Genomic DNA, 23,631 nt, shown 5'->3' on the forward strand with positions numbered 1-23,631 from the left:
AACACTGCTGGCTCAATAGCATCTGTAATGCAAAAATCTTGATGTTTTCTGCTTTCCTTTCTGCACCAGAAACCTCATGTTGCTATGTCTAGCTTTAGCCCTACTTTATTCATACTTTCTTAAAGCCCCATGTAACTTTTAAAATGTTATTAAGAGAATGTCATGTCTTATTTAATCTATTAATGTAGTATTTTTAATAGGGCATGGTTTTAGTCTTCAGACTTTAGGTGGAAAAGATTCAACACATGATCTTTGAAGAGTTCAAAACTAGCAAAAAACTTGAAGTATGGTCTCTGAAATCCTGTCTCAGTTCACATCTGATGTGGGGGGCTGGCAACTGCCTGGGAATCAGGAGGAACCAGGGGCACAGGCTGTCCAAAGCTGCAGAAACACAAGAGGGCTTTCACAGCAAGGTGGAGAGAAATGCTCCAGCTATCAGCATGATTTTTGACAAAGAAATTCAGATTTGTATTCAACAGTGGTTATCACTGTTGTACAAAAGGAGGGGGGGAGGGAAGGTTGCATCCCTGATCTAGGAAGTCAGGGGAGAAAATTAGTCAGAGGTGTTTAGATCTGAATTATTATCCAGCAACACCATGTAGGCAGTTCTGTCTCTGCCCTGAATTTTGCATCTGTGTGCTGACCATAATGGTGATTTTTTTTTTAATGCATCCCCATCTTCACACAATCTCTGGTGGTTTGTGAACCACAGCACTGCTGATTTAAAGCATGCCTAAATGTTTAAGGAAAGTCTGATTTATGCTGTAAATGCTTGCTCATCAGTTTTCCTTTTAATCATTGCAACTGTTGGGACTCTAAAGCCCCCCTTGGCTCCCCCGGTCACTTTGCACAGCTTTTTAGCGATTCTGCTTTAACTGGAGACCTCAGGATGGCTCTGGCCCAAATGAACTCCTCGAGATCCTTGTGCAGTATTCTCCTGGTGGTACCCTGAGATCAGCAGATGCTGGCCTTTCTCTTAACTCCCACTCAGTGCCTCAAATCCCAGGGAAAGCTCTCCTTCCGCTGCTACACCCTGTGCTTTGAAGACAAAAATGATTCAACAAGATCTTGGGGGTTTGTATGGTTCAGCTGCCTTCAAACATTCACAGAGGTTTCCAAAGCTGAGATAAGGACACCTCCATGCACAGCCTGCTCTGTGACTTCAGTGCCAGCCCTCTGCAGAGCTTCCTCAACACTGATGCATGCATACCCTGCCTGCATAATAAGACTTGCCTGCCTGCAGTAAAGTTAATTCTCTCATGAACGCTCCTGTCTACCTGTATGTGATGTCCGTTTGCAATTATGCACTGAGCTCTTCCTGAGTTACGCAGCTGAGATGTTCTTTGCCTTCAGCCTGGTTGCTTCTAGCCCCCAAAAACCAGCAACCAAACAGCCTGTGAGTAAATAATTTGGGACTATAATGGATATGTCAAGCCCATGCAACTCCAAGGAGAGCCTGGATGCAAACAGCTCTCCCGTACAAAGTGGGTGCTGGTGCCTGTTGAACCAGAATTTTACTATTGACTTCAGAAGGAGCAGGGTTTGGGCTGTATTTTCTTTTTTTCATTGTGCTGTGGCTATTCACCCTCCCTCTGCGTGTTTGGAAAGTTGTTGCTCACGTTGTGCTGCCTGGAGCAGTTCCCGGAGAGCAGCACAGCCTGCACTCTATGCTCTCTTCGTTATCTGCTCCACTAATGCGTGCACCTACCTCTTTGCCTTTCATGTCTGCTGCTTTTTCTTTTTTCCCCTCTTTAGATCACTTGTTTTGGGTCACTTTTTTCTTGGTACTAAGTCCACTGCAGGGTTTTCCAGATTTGTTGCTTTTCTGACTCTGGAGGGATGTTTTGTTCTTGTTTATTTGTTTTGCTGGCCAGAATACAAAAGGTTAAACAGTTTGGAGAACTTTATTCTGTATTTACTGCAGAGGTAGGTTTCTAAATCAACAGTAGGTTGTGTATTGGAGTGACTCACAGAGCTGCTTAACCTTTTTCCTTCCGTTTTGTCTCTCTCCAAATCTGAAGCGCACATCTGCAATTTAGATCGCTGAAATGAGAAGCTGTGAAATGCATATACATTGCTGTAGATAGGCTGCTCAGCCTGGCCCTGGTGCAGAGCTCGTTTCCATTTGGCAGCAGTCAGATCCCACTGGGATGCAAAAAGCACCTAAAAATACAGGGTACCAAGAGGGTGTTCTGTGCCGTGGGGGAACAACCAGAAAGGAGGATGGGCTGGCTGGGAGACATGGGGCTGGGCAGAGAAAAAACAGTCTGGTTGTATGTGGATCCCTTCTGTACATGCACTGTTTGTAGGAAGGTCCTGTCTCACAGAGAGGTTACAAGGTGGGCAGGCTACAGGCACTCAGAGGAAAAGTATTAGCATTTGCTTTTCAGAGGGGAAACTGAGGCACCATCCATCAACCAAAACTGTATGGGCAAGCTGGGTCTGAACCAGGAGTAGGTTCAGCCTGGCTGCTTTATTTAGGGCACAGTGGAGATGAGTGTCCCTGGATGGGCCATGGGTGCAAGGACAGGAAAGCCTGCTGGCTCCATCACATCAAATGGCACACAGTAATGAAGGAAAAGAGCTGCTGTCCATACAATTAGCTCAGAGGACCTGATATAAAGGACTGCCCCAACAAGGGACCCCAGCTGGCTGGCCAGAGCAGAGCCAACCCCAACATCCCATGGCACTCAGGGCACGGGTGTGCACAGTCCCCACCAAGAGCAGCAGAGATGAACAGAGATGGGCTGGAGATGAACAGAGCAGATAGGAGCAAGTCTGGGGGCTCCTTCAACACCCATCTCTGCAGAGGCTCCCAATTTGCTCTCCTGCAAAATACCCTATTTCCTAGTAGCCAAGTGTATGGTTACAGACCCCCCCTTTTTCCCTAGCAGCAAAGTAGAGGTAAGACACCTCCATTCCCAAACTGCAACCAAAACCACCCATTTCTTCTATTTAGCAGCTCTTGGTGATTCTCTTCTAAGAAATTTATGGAACAGCCATATTTTTGTTTTTGTCCCTCTCATCTCCCTAACCCAATATCTTGATTATGGTCCTGAAAGCTCTCCTGTGCTGTTTTCAGGTGTCTCAGCTTAAAATGCAGCTTTTGAGCAGGGGGTTGCTGGGCAGACTGGCTCTGCTGGGACACAGCTGGGTCTAGCCCTGTGCTGAAGCGCTGCAGTGCAGAGAGCCCTGTGGGTACAGCATCTTGGTGGGGCTCAGCTTGGTAGTGTGCACCCCAGTCCTTACATTTTAAAGGAGTTCAGAACTCAGTGAAGGGTAGATGCTTTCTGGCAGGCCTGTGAGTACCAGCAGCTGAGAGTGATGCTTGTCGCATCCTGTGACTGCACTGTGTTTGCTGAGCTGCTGGTAGGAATGGGCTGCATCTGGCAGAGGTTTGTCATGCTGGTACAACCTGATCCATTTAGTTGCTATCGCATATTACAAGTTGTGATGTCAAAAAATATTGCTTATTTGGGGTGCAACCTGCGGCTCCTGGCTGTCAGCCCACAATATTTTCTGCAGTCATGTACAGGGTATCTACATCCACCATGCTGCAGGGCGGCATGCTGTGGTTGCAGGATGAGGGCCTCCCTCCAAAGAGGCCTGGGAGGCTTGAGAGAAGTTTTTCTTGTGTTTAGACCACAAATTACGTTGCTCTCGAAGCTTGCCTATTCTATGAGGTTTTCACTAATGAAAGGACTGCACTGCATGATGCGCTTGGAGTAATCTTTTAAAATTTTGGTTGTTTATTGAAGTGGCTGTCAATAAAGGAATGGAGTAAACCTGTACTTGTTTTGTTCGGAGCTAATCTAAAATCTCCTATTAAGATGAGGACAGTACAGCTTTAATCATATACATAGAAAAACACACCAGAGAAAGTGATGAGATTTTAAAAAAAAAAAACAGCTTTTCTATATTGAAAGAGTATGTTGACAGCTGCCTGAGCATCAGCTGGTTGATGTGCACGAAAAAGGTTATTTCCAAGAATTTGAGCTACAGCACTTGCAGTGTAGCTTGTCTGTGCCTGCTGCATGGATCTGCCAAATGCTTTTGATCAGAAACTGCTGCACAGTGTCAGTGAATACTGCTCAGAGCACCACCCTTGCAAGGCAAAATGTTTCACCTTGAATTATGTGGCTGGAAAAGCAGCAGGCAGCTGTGACTGCAATGTGGTGGAAGTGCCTCTGATGTCATTTGGGATTCTGACCCTAAATTACATAACCTGGGAGACTGTTGTCCTGATGATCACTGCTGTGGGATGTGCTCAGTGCAAAATTCATGTCCTCCTTGCTTTGTGCAGTGAGGCAGCTCCTGGCTGCTCCCAGATATGCTGCATGCTCCCTGTTAGACATACATGAGATGTGCCCCTTGGATGCAACCTCAGACCCACCTTACTCTTTAATATAGTGTATCCTGCCCTCTAGTGCCAGTAGATGCTGAGTCAGCAAGAGCCCAGGAGCAAGCTGTGCTGCGCTCCTGTGACTTTCCACCTTTTTCATCAACCACATCTCTCTGAGCCTGCGAAACTGCTAATTATGGGGCTGCTAGGATAGGGAGAGCAGCTAAATATGTTTGTGCATCATCGGGATGTTTGTGCAACAGTTTGGGGACTGGGTACCTCAGTATGGCTTTGGGGCAAGCACGGCTCCTTGGAAGTATCTTTTGGAGATGGTTTCAAGGAAAATGAGCTTTATAATGGAAACAAGAATACACATGGCAGGCTATGTGCAAGAAGGCTTTGGAGGTCAGAAGGTTGTTTCACTGATGAGCTTAAAAATAAATCTTGAAGCCTGGGGAATGCTTGGCTGTCATGTAGGGGACAGACAGAGCAGGGATAACACCTGGAAACAGGTCACTTGCTTTTCTCCTAAAGAAAAGGAAGAATAATTTTCTGTTTAAAAAGAAATCTGAGAGCCTTTTTTTTCGTTATCCATTCTGCTGGGAGTGGAGATTCCCCCCAGCCATTGCCAGGGACTCACAGGAATGCTCCTAGAGGGTATCTGCTGCGAGCCAGGCACAGCCCATCAGTGCTCCTCCATGCTCATCACATCTCCCTCCCTAGTCCTGATGTGACCCTTCCTTCCTGCTATTTTTAAGACCCCACCAGGCAAAAGCTTCAAGATTTGCAATGCAAGGACACAGGCTGGGGTGGGTCTGTCCCAGCTGCAGAGCTGTGCGTGCCTCCAGCCGGGCAGGATTGGACCCGCCAGGGCTTTTGCACAATTTCCTGGGTTATTTCAAGCCGTCGGGAAGGTTCCAGCCACAGGAGTGCTGCCGGGGCCGTGAATGGGAGGGGCAGGCGGCCTTTTTGTACGTAAGCGAGGCTGCAGAAAACGGAAAAACAGTTTTGTATAAACTAATCTCCTCCTCCCCTGTCCCTTAGTCTTGGATCAGAAACACTGGAGATTGGGGAAAGGGGAAAAAACCCAATGCAAAACACAAACCCTGAGAGGTCACCCATAGTTTTCCTCTGATGCACAGTGGAGTGCGAGTGCTTGTGTAGCTGTTAGGGTGGGTTTGTTTCTTTAAGGTGTCTCCCAGAGGGAGGATCAGCAAAATGCAATGTGGCAGCTATGGTAACTCCTCTTGGCTTTCAGCACAGGCCTTGCTGATCACACAACTTGCTAGTGAAGAAGGCACAGCTGTCCAGGCCTTGGCAGGGATCCCCACCCTCTGCTTGCTGCCAAACGCTGTTTTTCTTTTTTTTTTAAATTTCTTAGTTTCCTATGAAAATGGGAGGAACAGCCTCATCTGCCTCTCAGCCCCATCTGATGCCTCCTGAATCTGCTTGGGTAAAGATTGATGGTGCTACATCACTACATGGTGCTGGGATGTTGGCAGCCAGGGAGGTGGAGAGCCCATATTTGAGGGCTCCTGTCCTGCTGTGAGATGCTGGGGTTGGAGGGGACCAGGGTTAAAGGCTGGGGTCCCAGCAGTGCATGCAAAGGACTGAGCACTCAGGCTGGAGCTGTGTTCAGGGCTGGTTTGTTTTTCCTGGCATGGGCATCCCCATGCCACAGCCAGCTCACATGCACACCTGCAAGAAGTGAACCAGCTGAAAGCAGTGAGTTTGCCTGGGGGCAAAAGCCCTGCTGTGTGTCGCACCACTGGGCCAACAACTTTCCTGAGTCACCTCCCTGATCGTGCCATGGCTGCAGAGCTGCAGGTGCCTCGCCAGCTGTGTTTGCACCTATGAAGCACAATGGAGCAACTCAAAACTCACCTGTGCCCCAAATAGTCCCAGCAACCAAATACCCTGCAAAGCTTTAGGTATCAAGTCCTGGCTTGGGCTCACTGCAAAGTCCAGGAAGCTTTCCTCCTCCTCCTCTCCCTCTTTGCATCCACCATGGCAGTGTTGGCCCTTGAGTCCCAAAGCACATTTGGGCTATGCTGACCTTGTCCCATGAAAAAGGACTGTGCCCAGCTCCAGGGCATGATTGACACCACCCCATTCCCAGGAGCCTGCCCCATGCTTGCTGTCCGCATTGCTGCAGGACCACTGTGTGGTCCCTATAGCTTGTCTGCACCAGGTGCTCCTGCCAGCCCCAAGGGACAAGTCAGATGTGCCAACAGCATGGGCAAGCACCCTTTGCCTGGGGAGGGGGCAGTCTGGAGGACCTCTTTAAGTTGAAATGTTAAGATGGGCTTGTACTGGGGTTGCCCAGCACAGGGTGCTGCAGCTTGGATGGATGAGCTGTGTATTTGCATGCAATGGGAAAGCTTGCATGGAATTGCACCCCTGGGGTTCTCCAGGCTTCTTTGTCAGGCTGGGTCTGCTGACGTGGCATGGCAGAAACGGCCGAAAAGCCCCTTGTTTTGAAATATTTTGGCTGGGTGTGCAATTTTAAGGATGTGCCTGAAGTAAAGAAGAGCTGAAGGGCAGACTGATCAGTGCAGTGGATGAGTAATTCATGGGGGGAGGCTATGGATTTCCTATCTAGAAAGAGGTTTTGTATTTTAAAATAATGCACATGTTGCTAGAGCTGTGTAAGAACTCATGTAGTAGTGTTTAAATGAAAGATTAAGAAAGAACGGCACTGGGGAACAAAAATACATTGCAAGCAATTTGCACGCTGGTGAAATTACGGCATTAGGAAATAGCACTGAGCGTGCTATAAACAGGAGGTTTATTTTCTATAGGAGCAGGGATGAGTGGGCAGATCTAAAACATACTCGGGACTTGTATGCATACCTGCTCAGGCATTATGTAGTACTTATAAAAACCTATCTAATTGCAGCAAAAAATGGGCCAATAATGATATATTTGAGAACAATAAACCAGCATCAAAAAAGGGAAATATATTTGAAGACTGTTGCTTTTTAAGCCAGGTATTTCTCTTTCATTCTGACATAATTCACAGCTAAAATATCTACAATTTTCAAAGCCATGTCTGTTTCCCTTCGGCTGCTCAACCACTTTAAAATAGTTACCTTTTGCCACCCACTGAGAGTGAAAGTATTGCCTGATTTACAAAATAACAGTGCTTGAAGTAAAATTTTCAGATTAACTCAGTCCTATTGAAAATCAGTGTGTTTTAAGCTCCCAATTCACAGCTGAAAAATGCTACCCTGTATCTCCAGCCCTCTGGACACATGGCATTCATTGGCTGGGAGTACCTGTAGTTATATTTTGGGGTGGCAGGGTCTTTTTATGACACTCTCCACCACTAATTTACCTGGCATGAACACGTAAAACAGTGGTGAGTTACTCCTTTGCACACATTAAGTTATCGCAATGAATATTGATTGCTAGTTTGTGTGTTTTCAATATTTCTGAGGGGATCGCTGGAAAAGGATGTCCTGATCTCCTTTGCTTTTGGGGCACAAACTGCGGCTTGAACAGTTCAAAACCCAGTGCTCTGAACCACTTCTCTGCATCAAAACCTAAGTGCAAGCTCACCTCTTCTCTATGGGGAAGGTGGTGAGAAAGCAGATGCTCAGCCGTGTTCCAACTCCCCTCCAACAGCAAAAGTTTCAGACCCATACAGTATAAAAGAGAGATTATCTAGTGCTGGTACTAACAGGAATCTATTAAACAGCCCTTCTCGTGGCAAAGGATGAAAAACCTCTTGCAAAATATCTGGTTGTTCAGTGCATAAAACCCCACTGAGCTGGAAAAGAGCTTTGAACATGGAGATTGCAGGGTCGTGCCTGAAGCATTGTGCTTGCAGTTAGAGGCAGCAAAAAGACTCAGTGATATTAGAAATTTCCTGAGCTCATCAGGCAAAATAATAAATTTCTTTAACAGATGCAGAATAGCCGTCTTATCTAATGTGTAAAAATACACATTAATATGTTGTATGCATAGTATTTTTTTTGACAATATTATCTCATCTAGCCTGCTTTTATCATGTAGTTTTATGCCCCAGTATCTTACTGGGAAGTTTCCATGGTGGTGATACCCTGGTACTTCTAGAGGCACTGCCATAGCCGAAAACTCTCTGGTTCCATGTGAATGTTCTTGCACGGGCTCAGTTCCTGCCACCCACCCCATGCTGTGGCACCCACTGATGTCTGGTGTGCCACAGCCCTCTGGGCAAGCTTGCCTGTGCATTTGGGGGGAAGAAAGACTTAAGCTCACAAGAATTGGCAAAAGGTGCCTGTGGGATGCAATTTGGTGTGTACGTGGCATGGAGGTGTTACTGGGCATCCCTGTGGGAAGCATGCAAGTGGGACAAGGAGACAGGTGCTCAGTTTTGACACACCAAAAAGCTACTTTCCTCATCCTGTCTCCTTGGATTCATAGCTTGATTGTGCCCCAGATGCTTTTCTCCTGGGAGCCCCGCTGTGCCCATAGTGATGCTGGTATGAGGGTGCATTGCTCACATCCAATAACATGCTCCTGGGGAGGATGACACCCCGCTCTGCCCCTGCACTCGGGGTGGTGGCAATGCTGAGCACCCATGGATCCTGGGGCTCCTCCTGGGCCATGCTGCGTGTGCAACTCAGCCTGCAGCACTGTTCTCCCACAGGGCCTTTGCTCCAAAGGCCCAAGTAGGAGCTTATAGTTTTTTCTTAAATGGACAGCACTTATATAAGTGCTATTACATATATGTCGCCCTTGGCAGATGTGCACAGCAGGTGCAGTGGGATGGGGCTGTGTGAAATGAAACAGTTTCATTGCCGGTCGTCTGCATTTCACTGCTTTCCTTTTGACATCGAAATGCCGTTTTGTTGCTTCTCTGTCTTGAGCACATTCAGGGTGGGTTTTTTGTGTTGTGGGGCAAGCACATTCCCGACAGCATCAGTGGAGTGATGGCACAGGGGGTATCGGGGTGCCACAATGCTCCCGAGGTGTGTTTTCTGCAGAGGTATTAAAGTCCTTTCTTGTTCTTAAGTAAAGATAAACTGCCCTGTTACCAATGGCAAATTATAGGCAAACAGGCATATGCCTCCCAGCATTTCTCCTGAGTCTGCCCTTATTTTTTGTTATTTTTTTCTAACATCCCCATGATTTTCTGAGCTTCTCCTCCTCGCCAAGAATTTCTCCTAACGAGCTATATTACACAGCAAGATTTCATCACGGTGCGCATGAAACATGCCATAAGTGTCAGTCTTAAATTAACATGTTTGTGGATGTGCGAGATTCCTCTGGCTAATTAATTTTATTAAGGAGCTTGGTGTTGGGGACACTGGATGTGGATGCATCGGGGAATCCCCCAGCCATGCAAAATGCTGCTTTCTGCGTGAAAGCCTCTCCCTGGCTCCATCTCACCTTACTGAATTTTCCAAGCTCGATCAGCTGATTTTTTTTTAAGAGAAGCCTCAGTAGAGCCGTGATCCCCCTGCATCTCTCTTCGCTAAGCAATTAGGTTTATTTACATTTAAGCACAAACATATGATATATAAAGGAGACCCAAACAGCTTAAGCCAAAGGCATAATCACATAAATTACTGCATGAGGATTTTTGGTGGCTAAATCAATCTGAAACCTAATTCATACATTTTAAAGTGTGCGTTTGGCAGGTCTAATATCTCTTAAGGAAATGGTAAAGCTTCTTCTTGGGGGTGGCAGTTAACAAGGCAAAACTATCTTATTGGGAATTCCATTAAAGCTAGTACAGGCTTACTGGACCTCTTCCAGTAAATATATATCAAGCTGAACCAGTAGACATCTGTCTCTTCTCCCCCCCCCCCCTTTTTCTGTTTTCCAAGCTGTGGTTAAAAGATGGAGAGGAGAAGACGGGAGGAAGAGGAGGGACTGTAGCTCACTTCCAGCTCACTGTACAGTGCAGGGCACAACGGTTATTTTCTTTTTGATGTCTGATCGCTTTTGCAAGCTGTGCAAGACTGGGTCTGCCTAACACCCATCCCTTGCTGAAACTCAGAAGCCAAAAAAAAAAAACAACCTCCCAAATCACATGAAGGCTCACAAATGAAGCCCCTGGGAGAGGTCTGGGGGTGCCTGGCTGCCCCCTTCCCAGGGAGACCCCAGCCCAGCGGAGGCACAGGCAGCCCTGCCTGCAGGCAGGATGAAAGCCTGTGCACTGACAAACACCCACTGGCTGCTGGTTTGGGAAAACGTCCGTGCTGCCTTTCCTGGGTTCAGTTTGGAGGATTAGATCAAAATGCCCTTTCCACCCAAAAGGCTCAGACCTCGGAGAGGACCGTCTGTAGAGATCGGGGATCTAATGGCCTCTTTGAAACCCTCTGTTAGCAACAGGGCTTAACAGTTGTTGTTGCTTATTTAACATTTTTACGGGAGTGGTACCAAAAGCCTCCCTGTCCCATTTGCACCCTCCTCCAGCAAGGTCCTCCTGTCTCCAGGATCCTGATGCTGCTTCCCGTGATGTGACAGTTAATTTTTGGAGGAGAAAAGCTGATATATTTTTTTTTCCCTTCCCAAGGGAAAACCCTCCATACTGCTAAACGCCAAAAGCCTCAGACTCTAAGGGTGACAGATCATGGAAAAAGTTCAAAGGGAGATCCTCTATTTTACCAGTCAACCCCCCAAAGAAAGCCCTGCTTTAATGCAGGAGAAGCACATCCCAAAGAGCTACCAGAGCCCTGATCCCCACCTTGCACGTCTGTCCACATGTACGCAGAGAAAATATAAGCACCAGCAGTGCCAGGGAGGTAGAGCAGAGCCTAACAAAGAGCCCAGCTGAGGGGGTGCTTGCTGGAGAAGAGCTTCTCTGCTGCTTAACTGGCTCCCCTTGCCAGGAGAAGGACAAAGGCATTGCAAAAGCTGGCCCCAATGGCACAGTTGCTGTGCCCCGGCATGGGCTGGGTGGACTGGCTGCTGTCGGCTGGGTCTGGCATGGAAGTGGTTAAAGAGATGGGTATGAGGGTAAGGGCTGCTTTGCTTTGATTTATTGACTGGCTGAGTTAATTTGTTATTTGTGTCTGATTAGTTGTTGCTGAGTGGTCATCTTCTACAACTACAAATCTAATTAAATGCTGGGGTGCCTAGAGTTTTTTCCCTGGCAAATATTTCTACTGTTTTAATTCTTGAGAACTAATCATTAATTAGCATGAGGCTGCTAGTATCCAGCTGGAGGACTTCTTGTTTTTCCTCACGTCCAAATTTGCCTAAGTAAATAATAAGCAATGGTGTATAGTACTCTCCAAGTCACTTAGAGCAACCCACTGAGATGTCTGATGGGATCGTCAGCTAACAAGGAGCAGCAAGGTTGCTCGGAGCCAGCTGAGGATCTGGCCCAGCACATTTTTCATGGCACAACACTTTATTTTAATCAGCTTTTTCCCCTTCCTAATCTTCTGCGAAGCCTGGGGGTGCGGGGGGAAGCTACCCGAAATGTGTGCTTTCCCTGACCAGCAGCTGTAATACCCTGATTACATGTCGAGCTCGCTTTGTGCTCAGGGTTGTGGTGGCGTTCCCTTACATGTTCATGGCCTCATCAAACTATTCCTACGGCTCTACGGCAAGACATAAATTCTGGAGATTTCAGACTTGGAGACTTCAAAGTCTTGCTGAACCACATGGAAATGATTCTCAGAGCTACAGCTATAAAAATAATTACATTGCTCGGGGGGAAAAGTGACAAGAAATGTCCCCAAAAGAGATTTCAGTGGTGGTTACAAGATCTGTCCCGGCTCTGTAAGAGGCTTCTGTGATCTCCAAGGCTAATTTATCACCGCTACCTATAAGGCTATGAAATATGCCCCAAAAAGCACTGAAGGAAGGAATGTGAAGGGAGGTTGCAAAAGAGAAGCGTTGCAATCTTCCCCTTTGTTTTAATGAGCATACTTTGTATGATCTTAAAATTAGAGCTACTCTGCACAGATGACTGGTGTGAGGATGACTAATTTGGAGACAAATTAGGCCTACTTAACTGAAATGTATGCCTTGACTGTTCCCTTAATGACCCTTCAATGCACATCTCTCCCGATAGGACTTTTACCGCAGCCCTGGCTCCGGCGGATTAAGTAATAACATGCTTTTGCTGCTCTCCTAAGCGGTCCTTCGGTTTTGATCCAACATTTTCCTTTCACCATGTTTGTGTCTAATTCTCTATGATTGGTAATAAGTTTATATCCATCTAGCCCATGGCAGATTTGTCTTCTGCATGTCTCCTTCTCTGGAGCATTTTCCTTGCACCCTCTCTTTCAAAGGCCTCTGAGCCTGAGTGTTTTCTGGCTGACGGCAGAGTATTTGGTGTCTGCTGTGTAACAGATTTATTCTTTCCCAAGAAAAGACACGAACGTAAACAGAAGATCCAAAATGCATTTTGCTGGGCTTTTAAATGCACTAAGATGAAAACCCCCTGCTACAAGCCTATTAATGTAAATACCAAACTTTACAATCCTTCCTGTCAAGGAAACATATTTACATTTTTCTAAGGATGCGTATTAAAAAAATAGGGCTTTTGGGACAAAAAGGGCTTAGTTCCAGTGTCACAACACCCCCAGTTAACTGTACTGCTCTCATAAACTATAGAATTAGGTTGTTCCCAGGGCCAGCAGAGATAACATCTGTTTGCTTCTTTAAGGACAAAATGAAATAGGATGCTAGCATTTTATACTGGAAACAGTCCTGGAAGTCTTGAAGGGGCAATGGTAAGAGGGCTGCGTATCACACACACGTTGCATGCAGCTTCCCCAGCACAAAAAAGACGGGAAAGGTGTTGTTAGTGCCAGTGCTGCCCAGGGGAGGCAAAGGGCTCATCCCAAGCCCTACTGCAGTGACTGGGAAGAAGTGGTTTGCTGGCAGACTGGTCTTACCGGGATAAGGGTTAGGGCTATGGGTTAGGGCTACATCGTCCTTTAAACTTTATTGATGCTCCTGACATACCGGTTGGACAGTATTTTTCCTACTAAATGGAATAACAGAAAATATTTTCTTTCTCCTGATTTTTTTGCAGTTTGAAGAGCATCTTGAACATGTTGAAGGAAAAAGAGAAAGGTGGCTGTAAGAGAAAGGGCACAGGTGCTGGCAATGAGGATGGGGAGATTTGGGGGAGGAAGGCTCAGCTTAGCATGTCTGTTGAAACATCCTATTGCGCTAATTGAAGTGCAAAGCTGTGCCTGCTTCTCTTGAAACTACTGGAGTAAGTTGTCTGTAATTACACGGAGCAGAACAGGAAAACCTCTCGTGGCCAGAGGAACGAGCAGCAGTGACCTGCTGGCGTTTGCAAAGGCCAGGTGGCATTCTACCAGTTCCCAAGGCTCTGATTTTCTAATCAAAAAGCTCCTCTGATTTTTTTGCAGCTGAAGGGGAATGACCATTCTTCCAAGGAGAAACCTTTCCTTGCCTATATCTACCCAAAACCCAGGGAAAAGGGAGGATGGCTGTGGCAATCCAGCCCAAATAGAGCTCACCCCTTCATGCTCACCCAACATTTGCAGAGCTTGCTACTCCCTAAGAAAGGCAGGAGCCTACCCCAAATTCAGATAGCTATTTCTTAAGGGGGTTTTTTTGCCATCAAGACTGCAAAGGCTGCTCCCCTGTTATGCATAAAAACTCCTCTGGCTGGGACAGACCCAGGCACAAGTCTGTGACACGCCACCCAGCTAAGTTTGCCCATTTTAAAGGGTTTCTTGTCATTTAAAGGGATCTTGTCATTTATTTTTTTTTGCTGGCAGATGTAATTTTTGTCACCATAAACGATAGAATTTGACACCGCACCACACCAGGCCATTTGTCAACAACATTTTCAACAGTTCAACCGCACGCGTGTGCATGCACACACAGGCACAAAAAGGAGAGGCAAGGGGGGAAAGTCCGGGGGCTCGGGGAACAGGCGACCTTCCTCTATAGGGGACACATACGCAGAGCAAAAAGCCACCTCTAGCCACTGGGCTGGAAGTTGGGTTATGGCAAAGATGCCAAATACTGATTCACTCTGAAGCCACCTGAAAATGCATTGGGGTTTGGCTCTGCATCATGGTTTTTCACACAATCCAAAATGTTGCTCACAATTTCTTTTAGGTAGGGACAATCTGAGCATCTACATATAAAATCCGCCTCGTCAGAGCAATGTTAACAATAATTCAACCGAGAGCAATTTTTAAATATGGTTTAAAAAAAGCAGGTTTTGTTGCTGAAGTACTGTGTGATAGAGAGGAATGGTTGTATATTAGATAACAGTTTTAAAAACATCATTGGCTAATGGCAGCACATCATTTGGGAAACAACAGAATAAATGCATTGTTCCATCCCAGCACTTTACTATTCAGCCAATCTAAACTGCTGAAGAAATATGTGTTTGAGACATTTTACATCTGTTTTTGACAAGAAGCCTGGATTTTTGCATGTGGGTTTTTTTAATCTATTTGCTGCAGCTTTTTTAGCCAGATTAGCATGGGAAAAGGCACTCTGTTTTATAAACGGAGGGTTTATCCTTTTAAAAAGTGATTTGACTTTGGCTTTTTGCAGTTGAAATTAGGGCACAGCATGCAAAAAATAGTAAAACCAGCAATAGCCATAAAACCCACGACAGCAATGTTACCTATTTAAACAAAACTAAACAACAGGCAGCTTGTGCAATGGATAGAGTAACCAATTTTTGAACAGCCTAACATTTTGGGGGCTCCCTAGAAGAGCATGTGGAAACCCTAATTGCAGCACCAAAATGCAAACCATTTCAGGACACGAGTAAAACTTTTACTTGAAGTGGTTTCTAAAATAGTTTTAAGTCTGCATTTTACACCATTAGTAAGCCCTGCTTGAACACTTTTTGGCTTTTTCAAACAAAGTGCTGTAGTTGCATCAAGGGTTTTTTAAATGAGCCATTTATTGCTGCTAAAACAAAGATGGATTTGCCTCTTTAAAAAAGCCTAGCCAATGGGCTGGGATAAATTTTCTTTTAATCTTTAAGGAGCTGATTCTCTGCATGATGAAATTATTTCATTTTACATCATGTGCGACGTTACAAGTGGGGGGGGCGCAAATTTCCCTTTTGAATGTTTGCTGAGCGAAATGGGTTCGTGGGCTCTGCTTTATGTACCGAGCCCCAGAGAGTGACCGGCCGTATGCAAACTCCGGCTGACAAAACGCAGAGCTGCTCTGCTTAATTAGCTCGAGATGAAGGTGTTATTAAGGGCCTTTTCTTTCTCCTTTCTTACTGTTTATTCCTCCCTCCCCAAATATTACAAAGGCAACTTAAGAGGAAGTAGTTTTCTGCTAATGGAAAATGATGAGGAAGGGTTAGTGATGAGAGTAAATAAGAAACTACATCTAACACCAACCTTTGCTTTACTGGCACTTTGGGGAAGGGAACCAAACAAATACGAAAATTTGGCAAAGTTTATTCTATCTTTGTTTGCTTTTTATTGTGTGAGGGGGAAGGGGCACAGCCCAGGGTTGCAGCCGACATCTGCTGCTTGTTTCTTTTAAGAGAAACACAACCTGGGGCAAACTCGTTGCCAAACCCCGCTTGGATCCTGCAGACCCCCCGGTCCCCCTGGCCAGGAGAGGATCCCGCTAGGCTGCGGCTGCCCTGGGACCACCGGCTTGGCACTGCGTTTTTTGGGCGCAGGCGCCTGTGGAGTGGGGCGGCAGCTGTTTCGGATCCCCTTGTCAGCCTGTTGTACTGATCGCCTTTTCCTCTCTTAAAACCCTTCCCCGAAGCAGCGCTTTCTGGCAAATCTCATGCAGCGATGGTTTCCTCCCTGTCCCTCAACAGCCAGCTCTCAACGCCAGTCCCCTCTCAGCTCCCCCATCCCTGCAGAGCAGAAACATGCTGATTTTGTTTCAAAAATGGGGCATATCTCATTTTTGCCTGCCTGGAATTTTCTTTTTTTTTGAATTTTTGCAGTCGTGGGAGAGCGGGAGGGAGCCGGACACATCTATGCTGCCCGTCTCACCTCCGGGTTGGTGGCTTCAAACCCCTCACCCAGCAGCATCCCTGTGCCCCACCAAGCCATGCCACCTCTCCCTGGGCAGGACCAAGCCCCGTGGCAAAGCCAGGCTGGTGAAGGGAGCCACGGGAGCCCCATCCTGCAGCCAGATGGACACAGAGCATCATCCAGGAGAAGAGAAATCGGTACCTACCCCTTCGGCAGCTGGGCTCGCCTGGCCCGGGCGGTGGCTAGTGGGAGGCTGACATGGACCACGCTCCCTCCATCCTCCATACGGAGAAGGCATAACTCAGCCTCTCGTGAGCCACGTAACTGCAGCTCGTCATCTTACTGTCCATCTCGTCGCTCTGTAGCACCTGGTAGAGGAAGTCTATATACCGCGCCGCCAGCTTGAGGGTCTGGATTTTACTGAGTTTGTCAGAGGGCAAAGTGGGGATGATTTTCCTCAAGGCAGCAAAAGCTTCATTGAGCGACTGAGTCCTCTGCCTCTCTCTGACATTGGCCAGGATCCTCTGGCTCTGCAGTTCTTCATAAGATTGGGAGCTGGGACTGGACTTTTTCCCCCTCTTCCCTGGGTTAGGGCTGCCATCTTCGCTGGACTTCTTACTGTATCTTCTCTTCCTGCCAAATCTCTTTGGCTGCCTTTCCAGCTCCTCTTCACTGGTCCCCAAGCTATCCACAGGGGAAACAGGAGAACTGGAGCTTTCTTCCATGCTTTCTGCAAGAAGGGGAGGGGAAGAGACTTTCCCCCCCTCCTTATGTTATGTGAGCGTGTGTGTGTCTTAAATGTGCTTTAAATTCCTGAGACAGATCCTTTGGAAAAACAGGAGGGCTTTTTTTTTTTTTTTTTTTTTGCTGACCAAACGTTTTCCAGGTTGCTTGAAGGGCTCTTATTTCAAGGACCGGGGTTGTGCAAAAAATTGAGGTCTTGGAGAGAGGAAGTTATTCTAACTTTTTGGAAACTTTAGCTGAGCTCAGTTGCTAAATAGTTGTCAGAAGTGAGGGAGGTGCGGGGCTCCCTTCTGATTGGCCAGCCAGGTCAGTGGGAGGAAAGCTTTTCCCCTGCTAAACTTTCACAGTTTTATGTTACACTTAACTAAAATCTTGGGAATGCACCTCGAATAAAAGATAGCTGGCGACCATCCCCCTGTCACCACCACCACCATAGATGCTGAATTTGCAGCACCCCTCCAGGGTAACCTCCCTGACAGGGTTTTTTGGGGTGCGGGACTGCTTGCTGAGTGCTTTGCAGGCTGCCTCCCAGCCCATGCTGCTGAGGGTCCCGCTCCCAGCTCCATGGCTAGGCTGCAGTGGTACCTTACCCAAAACAGGGTGCAGGGTGTGTGAGCCCTTGCACGCTTGAGAAGGTGCCACATTTTTGCAAAATGGTGCCTTATTTTGCACTCCCTGGTGCTTGGGGGTGTTGCAAACCCCCTGCTGCCCTCTTTGCGAGCTGCCCCTTACAGCACTCTGCTCCCCCCACTGCTAGCCCTGCAGACCTGCCTCCCGGTCCCATGGGGTGACCTTGGGGCAGAAGTCCCCTGGGGCACGCTGAGCTGCAGGAAGGGTAGAGGTTTGGGGGCAGCCGGGGGAAGCCCCTTCAAGCCCCCTACTTGTGGGGGGCATGCAAAAACCCTCCTGGACTAACCCAGTGGAGCCCAAAATATGGGTCATCTGGAAAGCAGCTAATAGTTTGTAGAAAACCCCATGGAGAGTACCCCAGAGAGGCGATGCTGGCCATGCAGCCCATCTGCATGCCATTTTTCTCCCTGCTTTTCCCCCCCCCTGTTAAATACTAAATAATACTTTTTGGGGAAGCAGCAGCTGAGGTAGGTAGGAGGACATCTTTTCCTCCAGAATTTCCTGCTGTTGAAATAGTGGTATCCCAGTGCATAAAAACTGTGGTAGCAGCTCCAGGGTTTCTGATGTATCAAACAGAAGAGGATGGATCTATTTTTCCCACATTTTCCCTGGTGTGATGGAGAGGAAAACTCTGCTTGCTTCCGTGGAGCTAAGGCAGAACAAAATCAGATTTGGACCTCTGATTTCAGTTACAGCCTAAATTGCGGGAACAGATGCATTCCTGAGCAGCAAAGATCATGTTTTCAATACAGAGCAGGAAAATGAAATAAAACAATAATAATAAAAACAAGACAAAAAAACCTCCTAAAATGTAGATGTTGTATCAGAAGAATTGGAGTGGATTTCTTTGCAAAGTTTTCCAGTAGGTATCAACACTCACTAATGGAAAAAATAATGTCTGGTTTGATTGGAAAGTGTTCCTTGGTAGGAGAAGGAATTTTGGCTTGCCTGGGGCTGACTCCACTACTGGTAGGTAATGTTTATAGTGGAAAGACTTCCCCAGGCAGCCCCTGGGGAGAGCCTGTGTTTGCTTTCAAAAGGAAAGGTTTTCAGGTGCAGCACAGAAGTCGGAAAGCAAGGCAGTTCTGCAAATAGATTTTTAATCCAATTTAAGACCCTGGCGAGTCGGATAGGACGGGTGCCTCTGCCACTCACACCCCAAAGCCAGGTTTCCAGAAGGGCTCAGGGCTGGCGGCTGGGGCCGAGGATTGACAACTGCTCTGCATCTGCAACCTGGAGGTCCATGAGTACAGGGGGCTGGGATGGTGTCTGCCAGCCCCACAGACCCGAAGGTAGATACCACACCCGGCTGGGTTAGGGCAAATGACATTTATATTGGGGAAACCTGAGTGACGGCCCCTTGCCTGTCCCCTAAGTGAAATAAACTGGTGTTGATAGTGGTGCCAATGTGAAACTGTGCCTCGGAGGGCAAAACACCCCTTGTAAGGGGTATTTGATTTGTATTTCCAAGTACTAAGAGAAACAATCACTGAAGACTGGAGGGGCACTTCTGCTTTCCGGCTGCAAAAAACATGGTTTTCCCAGCATACAGGTTCCCTGCTAACAGCACTGGCTCCTCCATGTGCTCGCAATGCATTTACGGTGGTAAGCCGTTGTGGATTTGCACGGATGCATGGAGCATGGGAGGGCAGTTGGGCTGCAGGGCTGAGCACCCGGTGTGCGCTGCCCAAAGGTGCTATAGGTGCCTGCAAAAGGCTGCTTGGGGAGGGAGCAGGGCTGCATTTTGGTCTGTGTTTGAGACCACCAGGAGCAAGGGAAGCAGACCTGAGCTTGCGAGAGTGAACAGAGCTGCTTATTGCTGCCTCACCTCTCCCCCTGCCCTGCTGACATGTGTGTTAATACATATTTGGCATCTTCCTTTTGCCCTGCCATGACCACCGAAGGCAGGACTTGATATCCTGGGGAGTGAGGTGTTTCCATGGGGTGGGACTTGATCCTTCCAGGGGTTTGGGACAGAGGGGTTTTGGGGGCAGACTGTGTGGATGTATCTCAAAATGCCCAATTCTTAGCTGGCACAGGCTTTTTGCCTTTGCAGTAACCACCGGGCCCATCCCATACAAGCACTGCAGGAGACATGCAGCTCCTGGGCATCATGCTGGAGCCACAGTGGCAAAAGGATGCGGCTGCGTGGCGTAGTCCTGGTCTAGCCGAGCAGCTGCTGCTCCTCATGCTCTCTGCTGTGCCTCTCCAGGCTGTACGGCACAGAGCAGCAGCAGGCTCCCGCAGCAGAGCAGCCCCTCGCTCCTCCACACACCATGGCTATATTAAATAAATAAATGAACAGCCCCAGACTCCTGCCTGGCTTCTGCGAACAAGCCTGAAGTAGTGTTTGCACGACAAAGCGAGGCAGGATTTCTCCCTAAGGGGGCTGTTGCTGTGCATAACCTCTAAATATGCAAAGCTTTTTACTATCAGGCAGGCTTCATTAGGAGAAATTTATGGTGAAACACGGCTGTGTCATAATTATGAAGTCTATAAGCCCGGCTTCAACAAGCATCGCTTCAGAGCTGCTGTGTATGCGTGTACTCTTTACGGCCACTGAGTCCCCTAGCAGTACTTAGTGCCAGAGCTAAGTACAGTGTTGACAATACTGCAGATATCTTCCCTTGGAGCAGACCAAAGGCACGGTCTACGTGTGCGCAGACCTGGGTGAAATGTGATCTGGCTCTCCTGAAGGAAGAGGGAGTTTGAGAGGTTTGTGGGGGTGCCACGTCATACAAAGGTACAGCTGGCCAAGGGGGATGAGGTGGATGCATCCTTCCTGCTACCACAGCAGGGTGGGAAAGAGGTTATGAAATAAAAACTGTGATATAAAAAATAGTTGTGGTGAAAGTTTAATGCCCTGTTTAAATGTGACATCTACTATGCTGCTGCTGCTGCTCCACTGCTATTACCAGGCTCCTAAAATTTCTAAATTCAAGGAAAACAATGAATACAGACTAAGCTTTGGGGGCAGTGTTTATTCTCCATAGGAAGCCTGTGGTCCATGTGTCCCCCTGGCAGGGCTTGGCCAGCAAATCACCCTTCAGCCCCTCTGCTTTGCAGAGGAGAGTGTTTGGATTTCTGCCTCCTGCCACCCTTCCCTCTGCCCGCAGTAGGAAGCGGGGAAAGGTTGGGTGCCCTGGCAGTAAAGGCGATAGCATTTCAACATGCTCAGACTGCTCTTCCAGCTCCTCTCTGTTGGGGGAGCTGCCAGGGACAGAAATTTTTTGAGCAAACTGAAAGGAGAAAGATGCTGCTGTACTTACTGCTGTCCTCCTCCTCACTACCTGCTGCTATAGAAAAAAGCATCACCTCTTCTTTCAGAAATTACCCTGTTGCAAATTGCATCCATCATTGAATGGCCTCTACTGTAGCCAGGTGTTGTCAAGGTGATTGTTTTTTCCCCTTACCTACCTTTGGTGTGACTTAGGGGATGCACTAGTGTGTGCATCTTCCACATGCTGTCTTTGCAAAGGCAGTCACGTTTCACCTTGCACTTCTGCTTTGTGGGCTTTGTTTCCTTATTCCTTGTGCTGCACCGCAGCAGTGGCCAGACATGGCAGACGGATGTTTCCCAAAGCATTCACCCTGCAGTGACAAGTTTATAATCAAATGCAAAGGAGCAGCAAGTGAGCAGCGCAGATAAGAGGCAGGAGGTAAGGAGAGCGAGGCTTTAGGGATAAGACAGTTGGAGCAGAGCACAGTTTCAAAGTAATTGGATATGCTAACGTCGGAGTTTTCTGCAGGAATGTACATCTGTTTCTGAACTGTTACCAGCTGATGTGCCCGCTCTTTCTTTCTGCTTCCTCAGTTATAAACCCTTAGAGCAGCAGACACAAGTGAAAGAGAGGCTGACCAGGGGACAGTGAGTCCTATTGTTTGCTAATCCTGCCAATAAATGCAGTCAAGGTCAAGGCATACTTTTGATTTGCAAAGGCATTGCTGGGGCAGCTGGGTGTGCCGATGCCTGTCCCATGGAGAGCAAGATGGCAGCTTCTCCCCATGCATGGTTCAATGACTCCAGCTGGCTTCCTCAATTTTGTGCTTGAGGATGTGGGAAATATGGACCTTTTTAGGGAAGACTTAACAGAAGAATGACAGAAAAAAGAGAAGGGAAGGACTTAGAGACGTCCACTGGGAAAATATCTTTCTCCTGAGAAAGCCCCACAGGCCATTTGTCCATCTCCTTTATGAAGCTGGCAGCTCCAGCCAAGCTTTGACCATGCAAGGTGTGAATTGAAAGAGCCATTTTTCCAGAGCTTGCTTTATTTGCTGTGTATAACATCAGGACAAACTATCTACAGTGTAATAATCACAAATGCAAATCATAATTAGTTTTCAAAAAATACTATGGGGAGTTGGATTGTTAAAATGCACTGTAATTCACAGCTTTTCTACCCGAGGCCCGGATTCTGCAAAGCACTGGAACATGCCTTGGAGAAGAGAGGTGCATCTGAGTCCCACTAACATCTGTGGGATGTAGGCAGGTGTTTAAAGTTATATAAATGCTAAATACAGGCCTGAATTTCTGATCTGATCCCACTCTGAAACAAGAAAAGAGATTTTCATTGGCTTCAACAGGTTTTGGATTGGGGTCTCAAGCATTAAGCTGTTGGAGGACCAGTTCACATCTCCTGGTCGTCCAAGCTCAGTTGTCAGTAGAACAAGCATAATGTAGACCAGACACGGTTCTGCTTCGGACACCAGGTGTAGTGTTTCAGGTCTGATCAGTGATTGCTGGCAAGATTAGAAATCCATGTAATTTCTCATGTCAGTAACGTTGGGAAGATAGCATGCATCCTGCTGCAGGAAGAAACCAAAAGGCAGTGGCATTGCAATTGTGGATTCTATTTTTAATGATAGCGCAAAGCAAAAAGAACAACTAGCATTTGAAGGAGTAAAACGTAGTAGCAATCATGATTCCAAAAATAACATTTCTATTTTAGATCATTTACCCGAGGCCACCACTAATTGCAGATTGGAGCGGAATGTCTCCCTGGGAATCCACAGGGAAGACAGATTTTTTTTCCTTTTTTTGGAAGGTGAAATATTAATTGCGGCTGCAGCAGTAGTAACTGTAGCTTAAAACCTGGGCTTGGAAAAATGAAAATGTTGTTTCATGAGCGGGAAAATCAAAGCATGTGAAGTATTTTGTTCTCCTTGCCTTTTCCTCCTCCATCTCCAGCCACATTAAGCTGGGGAGGAAGGGCTTCCCACCAACTTCAAGGAGAATCCAAAACCAGGCTGGCTTTTCCAAAAGCATTTGGGCACTGTTGGGAAGGGTCAGGCTTCTGTTCAGTTTTTGGACAGCAACTCACACTCCAAGGCAGGTATATTCAAAACAACATCAGGTTTGGCTTCCAGTTTTTAGCATTGCTTGACAGCTTCTCTGTCTCCAGAAGATGGAGGACTTCTTCCACTGAGGAGCCAGGGCTTGTTCCTAAGATGAAACTTTGGTTGACTTCAGCAGTGGAAGCGCAGTCTGTGGTCTGGGCAGGACCAGATGCCAGGCTGATGCTAGTGAGACAGACCTCATCTCCCTAGCCTGCCATGGAGGGAGGGACTGTCCTTTCTGGGTCCTCACAGTGGATCTTCTCCCTGTGGATTACAAAACAGGTCTGCAGAATATGATGGCCTCAGGTCAGTGCTTCGCCGTTGTCTTTAATCTGCGAAGCCCCAGGAATAATGTAAGGGAAGGCACTGATCCCATAAAGCAGATTTAAGGCTTATAACTCACTTGTCTTAGCTTCCTTCCACAGCCCCTTCTGAAGTGGTCAGCAGGATCCCAGGGTGAAAACTGTTCCTGCTGGGCACAGATTGCCTTTGCAAACACCATGCTGCTTTGTCCATCTCCTGTTTTGGATCCAACCACTGACTGTAGTGGTGTTTTCTTGAGCACAGTGGTCTGTGGTGCAATTACTCTTTTTACATATCTTGAAGCCCACAGTTACTCTGAATTCACATGGCTGGAAAGCCCACCAAGAAACAGTCCAAAATACT

General features: G+C 47.2%; 1 protein-coding gene across 1 annotated transcript in view; it reads right to left on the minus strand.

Moving 5' to 3' along the window:
* Positions 1–16,979, minus strand: part of TWIST2 (twist family bHLH transcription factor 2) — a 37,206-nt gene extending 20,227 nt beyond the window's left edge. Inside the window, exon 1 of the mRNA XM_009320770.1 lies at positions 16,460–16,979. Coding sequence (XP_009319045.1) covers positions 16,497–16,979 — 483 coding nt within the window. The 3' untranslated portion in view covers positions 16,460–16,496. The remainder of the gene's footprint in view (positions 1–16,459) is intronic.
* Positions 16,980–23,631: the final 6,652 nt, after the last annotated feature.

Source organism: Pygoscelis adeliae, unplaced genomic scaffold (assembly GCF_000699105.1).
Source record: "Pygoscelis adeliae isolate BGI_AS28 unplaced genomic scaffold, ASM69910v1 Scaffold63, whole genome shotgun sequence".
In the NCBI taxonomy this organism is placed as follows: Eukaryota; Metazoa; Chordata; class Aves; order Sphenisciformes; family Spheniscidae; genus Pygoscelis; species Pygoscelis adeliae.